At 31.8% G+C, this 20,600-nt stretch overlaps 1 protein-coding gene across 3 annotated transcripts in view; it reads right to left on the reverse strand.

Annotated features, from left to right (window-relative positions):
* LOC107146251 (zona pellucida binding protein) overlaps nt 1-20,600 on the reverse strand; it is a 98,297-nt gene that overhangs the window by 40,460 nt on the left and 37,237 nt on the right. For 2 of the 3 annotated variants that reach the window (XM_048786595.1, XM_015490326.2), the window contains 2 exons: nt 19,465-19,683; nt 10,650-10,726 (listed from right to left, as the gene is read on the reverse strand). In XM_048786595.1, coding sequence (XP_048642552.1) covers nt 10,650-10,726; nt 19,465-19,683 — 296 coding nt within the window. The remainder of the gene's footprint in view (nt 1-10,649; nt 10,727-19,464; nt 19,684-20,600) is intronic. The other variant, XM_048786594.1, reaches the window with a different exon arrangement.

Here is a 20,600-nt window from a genome sequence, read left to right on the forward strand (position 1 = left end):
ACTTAGGAGATCATTCTGTTCTATAATTACCTTTATGTTTGTAATATATTCTAGCTTAACTCATAAATCAAAAACAAGATTATACTTTTCTATGAGTGATAAGATCTGTACAAAAAAACATGAAGCATGGTTATGATTCAAACCCTCTATAGTTAGTTCTCCTCCATTCTGCCACACTAACTTTCACCCACAGTCCAGTCAGAAGCACAGAGAACAGGTTCATCTATAACCACTAGCGGTACACTTCAACTTTTCTGAGTTCTTTAAATATTTTGTAAAGTACATACTTCCATGAAAACTTCTATAATAACAAATAGATTTTCAACATACTAAACTGATTGTAAATATACAAGTCTTTTCTATTACTTCATAGCTTTTCACTGTTTAAATGTTATTTTTGTTATTCTGATAATATGGGGGAAATCCATTGATTTTTACTTGATCAAACACAAATTTTATTTAAATACATACTTAAGAATAGATGTGAATGCTTATTTAACTAATTATATTTAAATGTGAAAATACAATGTGTAAGTTTCATAGAGACACATTCATAAATCATTCAGCTTCCTAAAATCCTACACAAAAAAGAAAAAGAAAAAAGAAACATCAATGAACTGCTAGGTGTGGTATAGCAAGTCTGAAATTCCAGTATAACAGCAACTCAGGAGGCTGAGGCAGAAAGATCACAAGTTCAAGGCCAGCCTCTGCAACTTAGCAAGACCCTCAGAAACTTAAAAAGGACCTACCAAAAAATTTTAAAATAAGAAGGACTAGGGATGTAGTTCAGTGATAAAGCACTCCTAGATTCAAGTCCCAGTACCAAAAGCAAAATAAAGCAATGATCTTAGAGTTGAGAAAATCTGGTAGATAAAAATATAAGAGTATTGTTCCTTATTTTCCCTCTAAAAGGAAGAGGAGGATAGATCTCCCAATATAAATGAAAAGAAGGTCATAAATTTTGTAAATCACTAACTTAACATTTTTATATTGAGTAGGGTTAATAATTAGGACCTGAAATTATTAGGACATAGGGTTAGCAAGCAGTACAGCTGAAGAAGTCTATGAGTTGGATAAGGATTCCAAATGCAAAAGTAAACTTACTAAACCAATCTGGATGATTTAAGAACATAATTATAAAAACAATCTCAATAAACTAGTAATCTTGTTTAAGTGATAATGAATATGACTAAATAAACAAGAGATTTACTAGTCCACTCTATTCCTCTTGCTACCCCCAAGAAACTTTATAGAAACATATATAAAAAGAATATGTTCTACAACAACTGGTCAATGATCACAGGACTGAAAAAGCAACTGCTGCTATTTCAAAAGTGAGCAGTAGTTAAAACATGTGCTTTTGTATGGAGAAGTTGAACAACTAATATTAAATACCATAATCTTCCACTGGCCATGCCAAGTATAGACAGTAAATAAAATTAACTAGAAAGGTTTCAGTATTTACTCTAGTTTTGTCAAACCAACTTAGAAGACAACTACCTAGTTCTGGGTAGGGAACAAATTATACATTATACAAGATCAGAGTCTAACTTGAGTTATAATTCCACTGAGTGAGAACTAATATACACAAGATTTACAAATATTAAACCTATATAGGAGTCCTTTAGACACCTTTGCGTAATTCCTGTATTTGGGAATTCCTGGGGAAAAATGATTATATATCTCCAAGTGTGATTATAATTAATACTAAAAAGTAAAAAGAAGAGGAAGCTTAAAGGTGTCTTGTAAGAATAAAAAAGACATGTAAATTTTCATAAAATAAAATAAATGACCTTGATTCTCAGGAAATGAATGAGAGGTAATATGTCTAGATATAAAATGTCTCAATGGAGAACTGCAGAAAACAATTATAAAAACTCAAAATTGTCTCTTTCATGTTAGAAACATCAGAACAGGGATAATGTGCTCAATTATGAGTGGATCAGGCAGAGATCTATGAGACAGAGGTAAGTTTAAAAGCCGAACCAAAGATTTGATGAAGAAAATAAAGGGTTATAAAACAACTTTAATTTTATGAAAGTTAAAATCTACTCCTATCAAGTATAATAAGTACTACAGGATTTGAGGAAAGAAAACTTCCACATTGTAATGTGGGGACTACAAAATCCTGAAGCAAAAAACAGAATCCAATCTTTACCAATGGATGCCACTGAAGTGGTGGTTGTTGCACATGAACTGAAACTTGCATTTTAAAAAAAGGCACTTAAGAATAAAAATTTATTATTTATATTTTGTAATGATTAGATATCTAAGCTGATGTATTAACATTTTTTAGTAATATATTGCTCATCAAAATAGATAAGGAGTGAACATGGAGAAAAATATTTTAAAATACAGGAAGGTACTTCCATTTCTAACTAGGTGGTATACCATGTATTTTGAGAAATCTTTGTGCTAAAAATGACCTATTTGAACACAACAGAACAATCTTGTGTAGACATATTTCTACAAAGAAATAGAAAGAGGAAAGATAGAAGATAAGAAGGCAGGAAGGGAAAAAGAAAGGGAGGGAGGTAGGGAAAAAGAAGTAGAAAGCAAGATAAAGAGGAAGAAAAAGACTTAAGAGCTATAAATGAGAAGAAAACTACAATCCTAATTAGTAGCTGTGTCCCTAATTCATTTGATGTCAATCTCAGTATTCCAAGGTGTTACAATTTTATCAGCCTAAAGAAAAACGGAGAAAAGCCTTAAGCCTGTAAAAAGAGAGTAAGACTCTAAGTAAAACAGTGGACATGGAAATTTTTTCAGTTACAAAATTGGGGGGGGGAAGTAAAGCTTCTCGGTGTCAGCTGGGGTGTAGGATGGTGAAGGAGGAGGTGGGGGAAAGGTGAAAAATAGAGGGATAAGGGAACCAAAAACACCTCTGTAAATTCCTACATAATTGTCTGCTTTCAAGTAGATTTGAAGTTTTTCTAACAGAAATTGTAGGCCAAAAAATTTACATAAAAATTGCCTTTGCTTGAGAACAACCCTGGAGCACTAGGGGAAATAGGAACATGGACACTTGATGAAACTGTACAGAAATATACACATGCCTAGACCAAACCAGCTATCTAGCAATAAAAGTCTAATACTCATGACTTCATCCAAATGAATTATGAAGAACATGATAAAATGAAGAAATAATCAGAGACAACAAACAGCCAGATTAATACAAGATAATGAAATATAAGTTTTATAAAAATGATGTAAAGCATGTTTTAAATATAGACATAAAAATGGAATAAAAACATCAAAAAGTAAAATTATACCATAAAAGAGAAAAAAGTATATATGAACAACAACAACAACAACAACAAAAAACCTGCCTGAACTACAAATAGTGAATGGAATGAAATTAAAAATTCAATGGACTAACTGGGTACAGTGGTACACACTTGTAATTCCAGCTCTAATGATCTCCCTTTTACTTTCATCACAGGGCAAAGTGAAAAGAAAAGGGAAGTACTAGGAAATAAAACTGAACAAATTATGTTATATACATGAATAATGAATATGTAACAACAAATGGCACTATATATACAATTATAATGCATCAAAATGATCTTAATAATGAATAAAAAATAAAAATTATAAAATAATAAATTTACCTGAAGAAAATTCTTCAAAAAATTCAATGGACAGACTAAACAAAAGTAGGTCCAAATGAGCTAAAATAATAAAATGCAAGAAGTATGTGAAAATTTTTTTCAGAATGCAAAACATAACTAGGAAAAAAACCATAGAAAAGTATAAGAGAGATGGAGAAATCAATAGACAATTCAAAATAAAAGATTAGAAATTCCAGAAAGGCAAATGGTGAAAAGGCAATTTAAAAAGGACTCTGGCTGAAATTCTTCTTGAACTGAGGAGAGCAATTTTTCTGCAGAAATAGGAAGCATGATAAATTCTAAAAGATAATGACTAGAAAACAAAGGACCTGAATGCAAGAAGGAAAGAAAAGCAAATAAACACATAAAATTGTGGTTTAATATAAGAAGTCAATGACCTACTGAAATAACTTTGATATCAAATAGAAAAAATCAATAAAATAAAACTAAAATACTGGAAAACAACAATTAAAGAAGAAATCAGGTCACGAGTTAAAAAAGGCATTTAAATTCCTTGCATTTTTTAGGAGGATAAAATAAACTAACAGTACTACTGTCAAGTATATTTGTTAAAACAAAGCCAAACCATTTAAAGAGTAAAAAAGAAAAAAAAAACCTGTAAAGCACAGAAAAATAAGGGAAAATTTTATTTTAGATCCATACAAACAAAAATAGTTAACACAAAGAACAGAAAACCACAGTAAATGATATGTAATAGAATGGTAAAAATCAGTCCACATGGAGCAATAAGTATGACTTATTGAGACCTTGTCTCTAAATAAAAAATAAAATGAAAGGCTCAGTGGTTAAGCACCCCAGGGTTCAATCCCCAGTACAAAAATAATAATAAAAAAAGAAAGAAAGGAAGCCAGCAAGTGGAGCCTGAAGATGGCAGAGGAGACGTAAGCAGGAACGTCCAATCCCTCCACAGTCCATTAAGGAAGTAGTGAAAGAACAGCTGACCAAGAGAGTCACAGTAATAGTACCTTAACAACCTTCCTTGGCTGCAGGGCAGGAGGTGATGCTTCTGCACCACAGGCCACCTACAGAGAGGTCACAATCACAAGTTCCAAGCTTAGCAAACAGCCACCAGGCTCTATGTTCCTTTAAAGAAAACACTATAGAGGAAAACAAGTGCATAGCATTCTATAGCAGTCAGAGAGATGGCCCTGAGCCCAGCATCCTGTGCTCCTGCACCCAACAGAAGGAGCCAGCAGACGCAATACAGCACCCCAGCACCCTCTGAGCAAGCAGTCTCAGGCCCCTGGGTTGATGTACAAGAACCGGGTGGTGAGAAATCCATAGCAACCAGTGATGAAGCTCCTGTGCCAGCACCTCTAGGAGGACCCCAAGCTAAAGATTAACTTGGTTTAATACTATAGTAATCAAAAGTTTAGTACTAGAGCAAAGATGATATATTGGTCAAGAAACAGAAGACAGTCCAGAAATATTACATATGCTCAGTTTATTGTGACAAAGTTGTGAAGGTTAAGTCAATGAGAAAAGAACAATTTTTCAACTAATGGTACTAAAGGAATCCGAAATTCACAGGATAAAAATTAACCTCAACCCTTCTTTACAGCATACACAAACACTGACTGGTCTATGGCTCACAGAACTAAATACAAAAGCTTTACTTGGAACTAACATGGAAGAAAATCTTTTTTCCCCCTAAGAATTTTTCAGGTCTTTAATAAATTAATGTTCTGGATTGCTTAGGTTATAAGACTTTAAGGTATTCAGATCTGGTTATGTCCCAGAGGTAATAAAAGGTCTAATGCATGGTGTAGACTGCTACCTAGCAAAATTCAGAAACTATTAAGTAGTTCCTCATTTGAATGTTATCTGTCTTATCTCCTTTGTCATAAGGATCTGACTTCCTCTAAAATGAATGATTTAAAATAAGGTACTTAAAAATTCCATACCAAGTCATAATAGTTAACAAACACTATTCAAAAATGCCTTCTAATCCTCAGTTTCTCCTTCTGTAAGATGAAGGAATTGGATAAGTGTTAGTGCCACAGGCCAGACCTTATCAGGAAGGAGTGAAATACTATAACCTCAACAGTGAGGAGGGTGAGAGGGGAACAGAGCTACTAATGTGATTAAGCAGTAGTAGGCAAGAGTAATGGCCTCAAAAGACCCAGTGTCTACAAGGAATCATCAAGACTTAAAAGTCTGTTTTTGTATTTTGATCTGACAAGTATGTACTTGCTATAAATTTATGTACAGAATTAAATATACCACTAATTAATTTATAAACCATAATAAATCCAGACAATCATTTCCTCTCACCAGCAGATCTTGCTTTGAAAAAGAAAAACATGTACATATGCAAATTTCAGCAATATCAGAAATTTCATTAAACCCAAGTAGAGTCATAATTCATTCTAGAATTCAATGATATGTTTGCAGAATCACTTAACTATAATCATAGACAACTACCATAACATCTTTGCAAGGCAAAATTGTTGTTATTCACCAGTGAGAATAATTCAACTGCAGGCTCTGCAGCTTTGGTGAAGGCACTCGGCAAGTTCTTTTCACACAGAGCATCATTACAATTGTTTCTTCCTATTTTACACAGCAATTGTCTCAAAACCTGGTATCAAAATATTTACAAATCAAGTGAACAACAGATAAGCAAACAAAGACTGAGACCAGCAGTGCATAAACTTATGCAAAGAAAAAAGTGGCCCATTCACAAGCTGATAAAATTGAACTTTTTAAATACAAAATTTGTTGCTGGGGATTTCTGGAGTAAATCAACCAGGTTCCTTGCCCACACAGTGCTAATGTCACTCATTTTCATGCTTGAACAGTGAAATTAGAGCAGCTAGCCTGTAATTCTCAAACACCATCCATAATAATACTGAATATGAATGGTATCAATTTCCCAGTTAAAAGACAGAGATTAGGCAGGTACAGTGATGCACACCTGTAATCCTAGTGGCTTAGGAGGCTGAGGCAGGAGGATTGCAAGTTCAAAGCCAGACTCAGCAAAAGTGAGATGCTGAGCAATTAAGTGAGACCCTGTTTCTAAATTTAAAACATACAAAATACGGCTACGGATATGGCTCAGTGGTCGAGTGCCTCTGAGTTCAACCACAATCCCCCTATCGACCAAAAGACAGAGATTAATATAATGGATCAGCATTGGAATATTACTCAGCCTTAAAGAAGAATGAAATTATGGCATTTGATGGTAAATGGATGGACCTTGAGACTATCCTGCTAAGTGAAATAAGCCAAATCTAAAAAAACAAACGCTGAATGTTCTCTCTGATAGGTAGACACTAATGAAATAAGAGGGTGGGGAGGAAGGAAAAACAAAAGTTCATTGGATTAGATAAAGGGAAATGAAAGGAAGGGAAGGAGATGGGAATACAAAAGACAATAGAATGAATCAGACATAATTTTCCTATGTTCATATATAAATACATGATCAGGGAAACTCCACATCATGTACAACTACAAGAATGAGATCCTAATTAGAATAAATTATATTCTATGTATGTATAATATATCAAAATACATTCTACTGTCATGTGTATCCAAAAAGAATAACCAAAAATATATATTTCTTTAAAAACCCATAGTTGATTTAAAAAGAAAAGATCCAATCATATGCTCTTTGCAAGATCTCATAGGTAGGGACACTCACAGGCTGAATATATAAGGATGGGGGTGGGGAAAAGCCACACTAACAGAATCTCAAAACAAGCCAGAATATCCATTCTTCTATCTGAAAAAGCTGAATCTAAGCAAAAATTAATCATAATAAGATGTCATAAAAGCTAAGACAAAGAGGGCCATTTTATTCTGGTAAAGGGAATACAAAGAGAAGAAATAATGACAATGTATACGCAACAAATGTCAATGCACCTAATTACATTAAAAAATACTTCTTGACATTAAATCCTAGATAGACCACAATACAATAATAGTGGAAAATTACAACAAACATCACCAACAGGCAGATCACCAAGACATAAAAATCAATAAAAATGAATCCAACTTAAGTAATACTATAAATCAAATGAACCAAAGAGATATCTATAAAATATTTCACCCCAAAACAGCTGAATTTATTCTGTTCTCAGCAGCTTATTGAAGCATCTTTAAAACAAACCATATTCTAGGTTACAATGTTAAGTCTTAGCAAATACAAAAAAGAAAACTTATATAATTCCATGTATCACATTGGAAAGAAACTAGAACACCAAGAAAAATAACAGAAATCACACAAATTCATGGGGATTAAACAATATTTTAAATTAAGAATGAATCAAAGAAAAAATAAGGGAAGAAATCAAGAAATTCTTAGAAACAAATGAAGACAGAGATACAGCATATCAAAATTCCTGGGACTGTGTGAAAGAAATACTAAGAGGAAAACTGATTGCATTGAGTGCCTACACTAAAAGAAAATAAGATTCCAAAAATTAAACATCTTGCACCTCAAAGTCTTAGAAAAGAAGAACAAACAAATTCCAAAATCAATGGAAGACCAGGAAATAATAAAAATCGGAGTTAAAATTAATGAAATTGAGAATTTAAACAACACAAGATCAACACAACAAAGAGTTGGTTCTTCCAAAAGACAAGTAATATTGATAAATCCTTAGCCAAACTAACCAAAGAAAGAGAGAAAAGACCCAAATCTACAATGTAATTAATCACTTAAACAGAAATAAGAACAAGAATCATATGATCATCTCAATAGATGCAGGAAAGGCCTTTGATAAAACACAGCAACCATTCATGTTAAAAAAAAAAAAAAAACACTGGAGAAACTAGGGATAGAAGGAACTTATTTCAGCATTATAAAGGCAACACATGACAAACCCAAAGACAGTATCACACAAATGGAAATACATACTACAAACTTCCTAAAACATGTTCATGATCTGTATGCTGAAAATGCAAAATGCAAAATGCTAATACAAGATGTATTAGAAGACATAAGAGTCATATCATGTTTGAAGGATGAAAAAAATCAATATGCATATGCAATAAGCCAAAATAGGTTTAATGTAATTCCTACTGAAATCCCAGAAAATATCTTTCAGGGAAATACAACCATTTTCAAAATGTATTATAGAGAAGTATTGACCCTGAAATAGCTAACTAGAACAGTGTTGACAAAACACATATACAGTGGAATGAGTAACTACCTGTTATTAAGACTTAGTATACAACTAGAAAGGAAATAGTTTATAGGAATATAAATTTTCAAAATGGTTTCTCATGATCTTCTGTATTTCAGAAGTGTCTGTGGTAACATCTCATTTCTTATCTCTAATTCTGTTTATTTTTAAAAACAATGACAAATTTCTGGACACAAATGATCTATCTACCCCAATTGAACCAAAAAGATTCAGAAAACCTAAACAAACCAATATCCAGAAATGAAATTGAAACAGCAATTAAAAGCCTACCAACAACAAAAAGCCCAGGACCAGATGGATTCTTAGCTGAGTTCTATCAGACATTAAAGAAGAACTAACACACCAGTCTCCCTCAAATTATTCCATAAAATTGAAATTTCCCCTGAAATTAATTCTAAGAAGCTAGTATAACCCTGCTACCCAAATCAGACAAAGACACATCTAGGACACATCTAGGAAACCAAACACCAATGCCCCTGATAAACATACATGCAAAAATCATCAACAAGATATTAGAAAACTGCATTTTAAAAACCTATGAATAAGATAATACACCATGATCAAGTAGGTTTCATTTCAGGGATACAAGGTTGGTTCAATATATGCAAACAATAATAATAACTGATCTCATAAAAATTAAAAACTTCTTGGTAAGAATTCATGTGAATATGAGGATTACACAGCTTACAATGTAAAAAAAAATTACAAATAAAAAATTTCAAAGAGGACCATTACCAAGAAGATATGAAGAACCCTCTAAATCATCAATTTTAAAAAAACAATACAATGAAAAGATGAGCAAAAATATTTAACAGACATTTTACCTAAGATTTTGTAGGTGGCAAATAAACATGAAAAGAGGATTAACATAATAAACCATTAGAGAAATGCAAATTAAAACCATAATGGAATATTAGGACAAAACTAGAATAAAATACTGATAAATATAATGCAGATGTGGAGGGCATTTTTCAATAAAATCAGAAAAAAATATTGATAAAATTTAATATCCGTTTATAATACACTCCAGTAAATGGGAATAGAAAAGAATTTCCTCATTCTGATAAAAGGCACTTATGAAAACTAGAGTGAACATCACACTCGATGGGGAAAGATTAAATGCTTTTCCCCTAGGACTAGAAACAAGAAAAAAGATGTCCGTGCTCACCACATCTATTCACGGTTATTCTGTAGATTCTAGCATTCAAACAAGATCAGACAAAGAAATAAAAATTAGAATGTAGTAAAAATGTGTCCATTGTAGATTACATGATGTATTACCAAAAAAATCCTAATTAATCTATAAAACACTGGAACTAACAAGTGAATTTAGAAAGTGGCATGATATAAGGTTAGTATACAAATATCTACTGGAAATTGAAACAATTTGGGACAATTGCAACAATGATTTGTCCATTTTTTTCCCCAGTACTGAGGATTGAACCCAGGAGGGCCTACCACATGCTGGGCAAGCACTGAGCTACATTCCCAGCCTTTTAAATTTTATTTTGAGACAAGAGTCTCACTTAGTTGCCCCAACTGACCTCAAACTTGTGATCCTCCTTACTGAGTCTCCTTAGTAGATGTGACATTATAAATAATAATTATGTATTGACTAGCAATGGCAAATAAGGCCAAATAAATGGAAAAGCATTCTTTTTATATAATCAGTTACAAAATATTAAATTTGAAAATATTCTATAAAATATCAATTATATTACTTTTATTACTGAATGAAATTTTATTTTTATTGTTGAAATTCCTAACTGTGGGGGTCAGATAATTTTATAAATAGCTAAGATGCTTACTTACACACTGAGCATGTTCATTCAACTTTTTTTTTCTTTTCCAGTGTCACATAACATACCTTAGATAGTCTTTTAGAAGATTCACAATTATGATCTGTACATGGCTTGGGTCCTTTTTCAGTGTCTAGAGATGAAACTGAGAAAATATATTTTATCAAGGTTCTAATGTACTGCATCACAATATTTAAATTGGATTTTGAAGATCATTTGTCTAATATTCCTCTTCCATTAAAAATTTAAGCAATTTTTTCTAATATTACATAACTCTTTAGAATGAACCTAAGCCAAATATTTGTTTTATGTAAATCAAGAAAACCTCTCTTCTATAATAAACTTAATGAAATTTCTTGATAATGCTTGGTTATTTTTATTTTATAAAAGTTTAATGATAGATTTATTTCAACTTGTATAGCATATATATGCATAAGTGTGTGTGCATTCATTCAATCGTATATTTAACTCTGACCATATATTATAATGTGTGTCACTAGCTCAAATCAATTCTTAATGTTTTCCGATAAAGTGATAAATGCAAGATGAACTCTGCTAATAATACTGGAAAGAGAATGAGACTGGATTATGGTAGTGGCCATCGTAACTGAAATGAAAAACATATTCATACACGTATGTCTCATTATTTATCAAATAACTACCAGGAGCCAACTGTGCGCCAGATAGTATTGTTCTAGGTATTTGGAATATATAAGTAAACAAATTCAATACTGAAAAAATTCCTACTATACTACCAAGACTTAAAACTGAAAGAAGAAATAGGAAACAAAGGATTTCTATTAATAATCTTTCTGAATCATAGCATCAATCTCACTGCCTCATTAAAGCTCTAAAACCTTTAGTTTCTCTCAACTATTCATCAAAATATATAGAAAGAAATCTTATTTTGAGTCCTAGATCTATCACTAATAAACAGATAAACAGACATATTATTTACTCTCAAGATTTTCACATTCTATAAAAGAATAGGCTGAATAATGTGAATTTCCCCATTCTTTAACATCTGTGTGAATATGATTAAAATCATAAATATTTCAGACCAACAAAGCTACTAATATTTTAGCCATTAGCAATCATAACTACTTGATTTTCCCTATACTCCTACCCATATCTCTCATTAGCTATTATAGAGTGCTCCAAAAATGTATACATGATATTGTTTGTTTTCTATACAATTCTTTCTAAAAATCAACAATTTACTATGGAAGATCTCAATCATCCATCTCCTTAGTAATATCTCCCCTACATTAGAGCCCACAGAGCGTCTAAAAAACTTTAATGTGTATTTACTAGATAAAATCTTTGAATCAACTATCTCCCATATGTTCAAGGAGCTGGAGAAAATTATGGACAAAAAAACTAAAAAAAAAAAAATCAGGAAAATCCTGTCTTGACAAATAAAGATATAAAAAAAGTTAAATAATACAAAGGAATCTAATAAAAATTCTAGAACACAAAATTACAACAAATGAAAGGAATTCATAAAGATTTTAAAATGAATTGAGCAGTCAGAAAAAAGAATCAATCAACTTGAAGATAGTCATTAAAAGTATTTAGTCAGTGAAGAACATAAAAAAATGAAGTTAGGAGACCTGTAGGATAACACCAAATGTATCACATACACATAAAATAGGAGTTAAAATAAGAGAAAAGAAAAAGAAAACAGAATGAATATTTAAATAACAAACAGTTAAAATTTCCCAAATTTGAAAAAGGTATAAATTTACATGTATAAGATGATCAGAGAAATCCACATAAATCCCAAGGGAAATGCAAGGAATTCCACATTGTGTCATATTATAATCAAACTGTCAAGTGTGAAAGAGAAAGACAGAATCTTGAAAGCTGCAAGAAAGAAGTAATTTGTCATAATAAGTCTTACAATAAGATCAACATCAGACTTCTCATTAAAAACCATGGAGGGTAGTATATATTGTTCATACTGAACCTTTTTAAAATATAAAGATATGGACAGATAAAAAGCAAAGAGATGGAGAAAAATATGCCATGCTTATATGAATCAAAATAAAAAAGCTGGAGTATCAATCATAATTTCAGAGAAAGTAGATGAAAGCAAACATAATTGTCAGGAATAAATCAATTATCCACAAAGACACCAGAATCTCTAATGTGTATGTACCTAACAATAGAGAACACAGCTACCTGAAGCAAAATATTATTAAAACTGTAAGGAAAAATACAAGAAACAACTATTATATGTGGAGATATCAACACCTCTCTATTACTAACTAAAAAATCTAAAAAGCAAAAAAGTGAAAAAGAATACAGTTGACCTGAGAAATACCACCCTTCAATTGTACTAAACTGACATTCAGAAAATATTTCATACAACAACAGTAAATGAACATTATTTTCAAAGCTCACATTAAACCTTCACTAATAGGACCACATTTGGTCCTATTAGTTAATATCCTATTAAAGATATTAACTTTTTTAAAAAAATATAAACAATACAATGTATGCATTCAGTCCACAAAAGCATCAAACTACAAATCCATAACAGAAAATACCTGGAAAATCCCAAGAACCTTGACATTTAAAACATTAATATATAACTTATGATTTGTCAAGAAAAATTATATATTTCAAACTACATAAATGTGAAAACACAACTTATTAAAATTTGTGGCATATAGTGCTTACAGAGAAATTTATAACAAAGTGAATACATATTAGAGAAGATAAAAATTCAATAATCAAAGCTTCCATTAAGGAAAATAAATAAAAGCAAAGCTATCCTTCAGAATCAGTGAAGAAATAAAAATCTTCCAAGAAAAACAACAACTAAAAGAATTCAGGAGTACTAAGGCAGCACTACAAAAATACTTAAAGAAATACTACACATAAAAGTTTTGTTTGGTTTTGAAGAAGAAGAGAAGAAGAAGAAAGAAAAAATCCCTGAACTTGTGAATAGATGAATTTCATTAGAAAAGTAGCTGAGAAAATGAGTATTAGGACTGAATTAAACATTAGAAATGAATAAAAAATGGGAGGAAATAAATACCTGTAATAACACAATATAAATGGTCTCCAAATTTAAATTAAAAAAACATAAACTAGCAGACTGAATTAAAAAACAAGACCTAATAATATGTTGCTTACTTACAGGAAAAGACATTCATAAGCTGAAGGGAAAGAATGGAAAATGATATTCCATGCAAATGAAGGTCTAAAGCAAGAAGGAATAACTATTCTCATTTTGGATAAGGCAGACTTCAAGACAAAATTAAGAAGAGACAAAGAAGGTCACTTCATACTGGGAAGAATCCAAAAGGAAAACAAAATGATAGTAAATATTTGTGCCCCAAATTATTTAATTACACAAAATACACACTATTCAACATAAAGATTCTGATGCCAATACAATAATATTAGATGATTTCAATATACTTCTTTCATGAAGAGACAGACTGTCCAAATATAAAACTAATAAAAAATTCTTTTGACAAACCTAAAAAATAATACACATGATATGGAACTAAAAGACATCTATAGAATATTTCATCTAACAACAGCTGAATTCAGTCTCTTCTCAGACTCTCATAGAACCTTCTTTAAAATAGACAACATCTTAGATCATGAAGCAAGTCTTACAAGATTTTTAAAAAATCAATTTAACTTCTTGCACTTAACAGATGACAAGAAAATGAAATTAGAAATCATTAGCAAGAAAAACAAACAATAGAAATTACATAAATACATGGAGATTGAACAATACACCATTTTTTTTTTGTTACCGGGGATTGAATTCAGGGGCACTTGACCACTGAGCCATATCCCTAGCCCCATTTTGTATTTTATTTAGAGACAGGGTCTCACTGAGTTGCTCACCATTGCTTAGGCTAGCTTTGAACTCGTGATCCTCCTGTCTTAAGCCTCCCAAACAGCTGGGATTTCAAGCCTGTGCCACCGCACAGTGAACAATACACTTTTGAATGATGAACAGATCAGAGATGAAATCAGGGGATAAATTTGAAAATTCCTAGAAATAAAGGAGAACAGCAAATACAACACACCAGAATCTCTGGGACACTATGAAGTGGTTTCAAAGAGGAAAGTTTATAGCTATGCATGCTTATGTGCATACATCATAAAAATCCCACATAAACAACCTAGTATGTATCTCAAGGTCCTAGAAAAATAAGAATAAAACAATTCCAAAATAGTAGAAGGGAAGATCACAGCTGAAATTATTAAATATACAATAAAAGAACAATACAAAAGATCAATGAAAGAGGAGTTGGTTCTTTTGAAGGATAAACAATATTGATAAACCTTTAACAAATTAACCAATGTAAAGACTCAAATTAATAAAAATAGAGATAAAGAAGAAGATATTGCCAAAGACATTTCTGAAATCAAGAGATTAATTAGTGACTAGTTTAAAAACTTATATTCCAATAAATTGGAAACTCTAGAAGAAATAGACTGATTTCTAGACATGTATGACCCAAACAAAATTGAAACAAAAAAGAAGATAATATCTAAACAAATTGATAATAAGCAATGAGATTGAGGCTATAATTTAAAAAAATACAAAACAACAGCAACAAAGTAAACCTCTCCAACAATGAAAATCCCAGGACCAAATCTTTCCCCAGATGCATTTTACCAGACCTTTAAAGAAGAACTATAATCAATGATCGTCAAATTATTCCATGAAGTTGAAGGTGGAAAGAACACCTGTAAACACCTGTATTCATTTTATGAAGCCAGTCTTATCCTGATACCAAAACCAGATAAGAAGACATCAAGAAAAGAAAACTACAGACCAATGTGCCTGATAAACATAGATACAAAAATCCTTAAAAACATTAGCAATTTGTATTCAAATGCATTAAGAAGATTTTACATTAGGATCAAGTTGCTTTTACCCCAAGGATACAAGGTTGACTGGACATATGCAAACCAAAAAATATTATTCATCACATATGCAGAATTAAGGGAAAATCATATGACTACCTCAAAAGATGCAGAAAAAAAGGCTTTTACAAAATTCAATACCCATTTATGATAAAAACACTGAAGAAACTAGGGACAGAATAAACTCATCAATGAACCTCATCATTCAATGGACAGAATGAACCTCATCAATTCTATATATGAAAATCCCAAAGCCAGCATCATATTGAATAGGGAAAAATTGAAATCATCTTCTCTAAAATTAGGAGCAAGACTAAAATCTCCATTCTTACCTCTCCTACAAAATATAGTACTTGAAATTTTAGCCAGAGCAGTTAGTCAAGAGAAGGAAATAAAAGGATAAAAGTTTTACAAGAAGAAGTCAAATCATCAGTGTTTCTAAATGATATAATCCTACACTTAAAAGATTCAAAAACCCCACCATAAGACTTTCAAAGTTGATAAATAAATTCAGCAAAATACCAGAAAACAAAAATCAAAAAATTAATAGCTTTTCTATATGTCAATAAGGAATCTGCTGAATAATGAATGAACCAAATTGATTCACAATAGAATAAAAAAATAAGACTAAATCTAACCAAGGAGGTGAACAATCTTAACAATAAAAACATGATCCCCATCAAAATGTCAATGACATTCTTCACAACATATTCCTACAATTTTATGAAAGGTAAAAAATCCAGAATAGTCAAAGCGATTCTAATTAAAAAGAGTAATGTTAGAGGCATTACAATACCTGATTGCAAATTATACTACAGAGCCATAGTAACTAAAACAGCACAATACCACACAAAATCAAACATGCAGACCAGCAGAGCAGAATACAAAACAGAGATAAGTCCACATAGCATAGCAGTGGTAGTGCAATAGACATGAAGATCAATGGAATAGTACAGGAGACAAAGGAACAAACCCACATACATACAATCATCTGATTCTTAACACATGTGCCAAAAGCATTCAATGGAGAAAGGAAAGCCTTTTAAACAAATGGCACTGAAGAAAACTGGATATCCATATGTAAAATGCAAACTTAGTGAACCTAGGGCCCAATTTCGCACCCTTCATAATTGCTAACTTAAAGAAAATGAAAGACCTAGTAATGAAGAGAAATTTTGCATCTTCTAGAAGAAAACACAGGGTCTAACATGTAGGAGCAGGCAGTAACTTCCTCAATATGACCCTAAAGTTCAGAAAGTAACACCAACAATTAATAAGTGGAATGATATTAGATTGAAAAACTTCTATAGAGCAAAAGAATCAAGACTATAAAGAGAGAGCAAATAGAATATAAGAAAATCTTTGTTAGTTACTCTTAAGACACATAATTAATATCTAAAATATACAGAAAAAACAGCACTGAAAAAAAAACAACCAATTTAATAAATGGGCAAAGGATCTAAACAGACATTTCTCAAAAGAAAAAATAGAAATGACCAAAAATATGTGAAAAAAAGTGTTAGCAATCAAGAAAGTACAAATCAAAACAACACTGAACTTACATCTTACTCAATTAAAACAGCAATCATCAAGAATACAAATAATAATAATAAATGCTGGTGAAGATGGGGGGAATACTTATACCCTGTTGGTAGGGTTGTGAATTAGTGAAACCATTAAAAAAGTTAAGTATGGAATTTCTCAAAAGAGTAGGAATAGAACCAACATATGATCTCAGTGTTTTCCAGAAGAACTAAAGGCATCATACTGTGGTTATACATGTGTATGCATGGTATAGTAGGACAATTTACAATGACCAAGTTATGGAACCAGCTGGTATCCATCAACTAATGGATAGGCAAAATGTGATATATATACACAATGGAATTTTATGAAGGCATAAAGAGCAAAATTATAGGACTTGCAAGTAAATGGATGGAAGCATAGAACATCATGTTAAATGAAATAAAACAGACTAAGAAATATCAAGGGCCATATGTTTTTCTCTTATATGTGGGAGTTAGAAGGAAAAATGCACAAAGAGGATGGTCCTGAAAAGAGAAGGAAGACAGTACACCAGAGGTTGAAGATTGGAGAGAGGGAGGAGAGGATAGAAAGGAAAGGTACTGAGAAATGAAACTGACCAAATTATGTTATGTACATATAAAATATGCCACAATGAATCCATTATTTTGTATAATTATATCAATAAGAACTAAATTTGTCACTAAGTTTTCTATACTGATAACTATAAAACACTCTGAAATGAAGCAAAGTTCTTAAATTAATGGATAGATATTCTATGTTTGTAAACTAACATATAATACTGTTAAGCTGGCAATGATACCCAAACCCATATACAGATTTTAATAGAATCCCTAGCAAAATTCCAATGGCTTTTTTTTTGTGTGTGGCAAAAATAGAGTAGCAGATAGTAAACTATGTAATTGCAATCAACATCAAGCTGTCATAGAAACACTGAGAAGTTACAAAAGTTACAAAGTCTTTGGATTTTTGAAAAACTAAAAACTAAACAAACAGTCTGCCTCTGGTCATTTGTTTTAGGGATTGGAGACAAATTTCAGGGTTTTTGTTTTTTTGGGGTTTTTTTTGAGAAAAAACTTGGCAAGGAAGATCAAGACTGGAAATTAGGTTGAACTGCTTATGTCCTTTGCCTTTAAATCTAAATGTCATACAATTGTGTCTTTCAAAATTCAATACTAAATGATCAAAATATGAATGAGAGAGAAAAGAAAGAGAAGAAAAAGTTAGGGAAATAGGTAAGTATCATCAAACACTGATTACAGAGAAATCAAAGGAAAATATGGAAGAAAGGAATATAGCAAGCAATAGCTTTTGAGATGAAATGGGAGGGGAAGCATGCTATAAAACACATGAATGAGCTCAGTGGAATGCTGTGATGCATGCCTGTAACATAGAGGCTAAAGCAGGAGGATCATAATTTCAAGGCCTACCTGAAACAACTTAATAAGAACAAGTCTCAAAACAAAAAAAAATAATGTAGTTCAGTGGTAATATACATGTAGGTTCAATCCCCACTATAGAAAAACATCAAAATTTTTTTTAAAAGACAGAAAATTAAAACACACACACACACACACACACACACGGATGGCTACTCCTGAGACAGCATTCCATACTTCTTTCCATATGGCTGCACCAATTTGTAGTCCCACCAGCAACATATGAGAGTGCCCTTTTCCCCACATACTTGCCAACACTTATCACCAACACACAGTATTTTTAATAGCTGCCATGACTGGATGGAGATGAAATTTTAGAGTAGTTTTGATTTGCATTTCTCTAATTACTAGAGATGATGAACATTTTTTCATACGTTTGTTGATTAACTTTCCATCAGCTTCTGAGAAGTCTCTGTTCAGTTCTTTGGTCCATTTATTGATTGGGTTATTTGTTTTTTTGAAGTAAGATTTTTGAGTTCTTTATCTTTCCTAGAGATTAGCACTCGATGTTATGCACATGTGGTAAAAAGTTGCTCCCATTCTGTAGGATCCCTGAAAGAGCATTCTTAAACAGACCATTTATAAATCTAAAATCCTTGCAACTCAAGTTGATTCTTTGTCTTTAGGCTTCCCTTTAGATCAAGAAAAGTACAGGAAGCTAAATGGTTATCTGGTCTACAATGTTAACCAACCTCCTAATTAGATGTTTTCACATATTAAACCATTGTAACTAAATATAACAATATATCCTATGCTAAATTCCATCCTATAGTAAATTATCAAAGGAGGGTTTAAGTTATTTGAAAGAGCAAACTTCTCATTGAGTACATAAATTGGGACTTTATTTGGGAGTTATTAGCCCTAAAATCAAAACACAGAATAGAAAATATACTTAATTTATACAATTTATATTCCAAAAATATTGCTGGTAATTCATAAAGTATTCAAAATTGGTTATGTGATTTAATTTTTTTAAGAAAGTTTTTACACTTACCTGAAAATGTAAAGAACAATTCATTTTGCAAACCAGCTCTTTGCATTTTAACACGATGGCATTCAGATTTAAGTAAGGAAATTTCACATGAAAGTTCAAGAACCAATTTGCTTAAAATCTGAAGAAGTTTCTTCTCAAAGGAAATATTATAGATACTATTGCAGGGAGCTGCATGGTACCGAGCTGTGAACTGATAATAATAATGAGGTTCACGATATGCTGTAGAAAATTAAACAGAGAAAGATACAATCTTGATTATTTAAATAATTCAAATACATACTGCAACTAATCATAATTTGGGGTAAATTCATATATGTAGCTACATTCATTTTTACTTAACAAATGCTTACCTAGCAGTTATTAAATGTCAAATACCATTACAGGAAATTTAAAAATAGTGACCCATTTAAATCTCTTAACATCATTTAAAATTGACATTGTTATAATACTCTTCATGAAGAAAATGAGGTACACAGAGATTATGTCACATGACTAATGCCTATGCTATCAAAAGAAAGAAAAGCAAAGATTTTCAAGATGGTGGAACAGAAGAGGTTTTTTTTTTTTTTTTTTTTCCTGGCTGCTCAGTGGCATGAAACCAAGAAAGCAACTCAGCAGATTCTTAGAAAGGTAGGTAAAAAAATTTTAAAAATGGACTTTACCAGGAACTAATATTGAACATTCGAAACAGAAAGGGAACTCAGGAGGTTGGCTATAATAAAATAAGGAAATGCCAGGTGCAGTGACACACGCCTATAATCCCAGCAGTTGGGGAGGCTAAGTCAGGAGGATCCTGAGTTCAAAGTCAGCCTCAGCAACAGCAAGGACTTATTAGCAAATCAGCAAGACCCTGTCTCAAAATAAAATTCAAAATAGGACTGGGGTTGTGGCTCAGTGGTTGAGTGCCCTTGAGTTCAATCCCCAGTATTAAAAAATAAATAAATAAAAGAAAGCAAGTAATCCCCAGCACCATTGCTGCCACTGGTGGTGCACTCAGAGTGCTTCCCAGACAAGCAAAGTGGAAAGATAAGAGAATTAAGTAAAGGAACCCACATTTTTAGGAGACCACTGGTGTGTCTGGGTATAGAGATATCAAAGTTCAAAGACACTACACACTAACTCAAAAAAGCACTCTG

The sequence above is a fragment of the Marmota marmota genome, unplaced genomic scaffold (assembly GCF_001458135.2).
Source record: "Marmota marmota marmota unplaced genomic scaffold, marMar, whole genome shotgun sequence".
Lineage (NCBI taxonomy): Eukaryota > Metazoa > Chordata > Mammalia > Rodentia > Sciuridae > Marmota > Marmota marmota.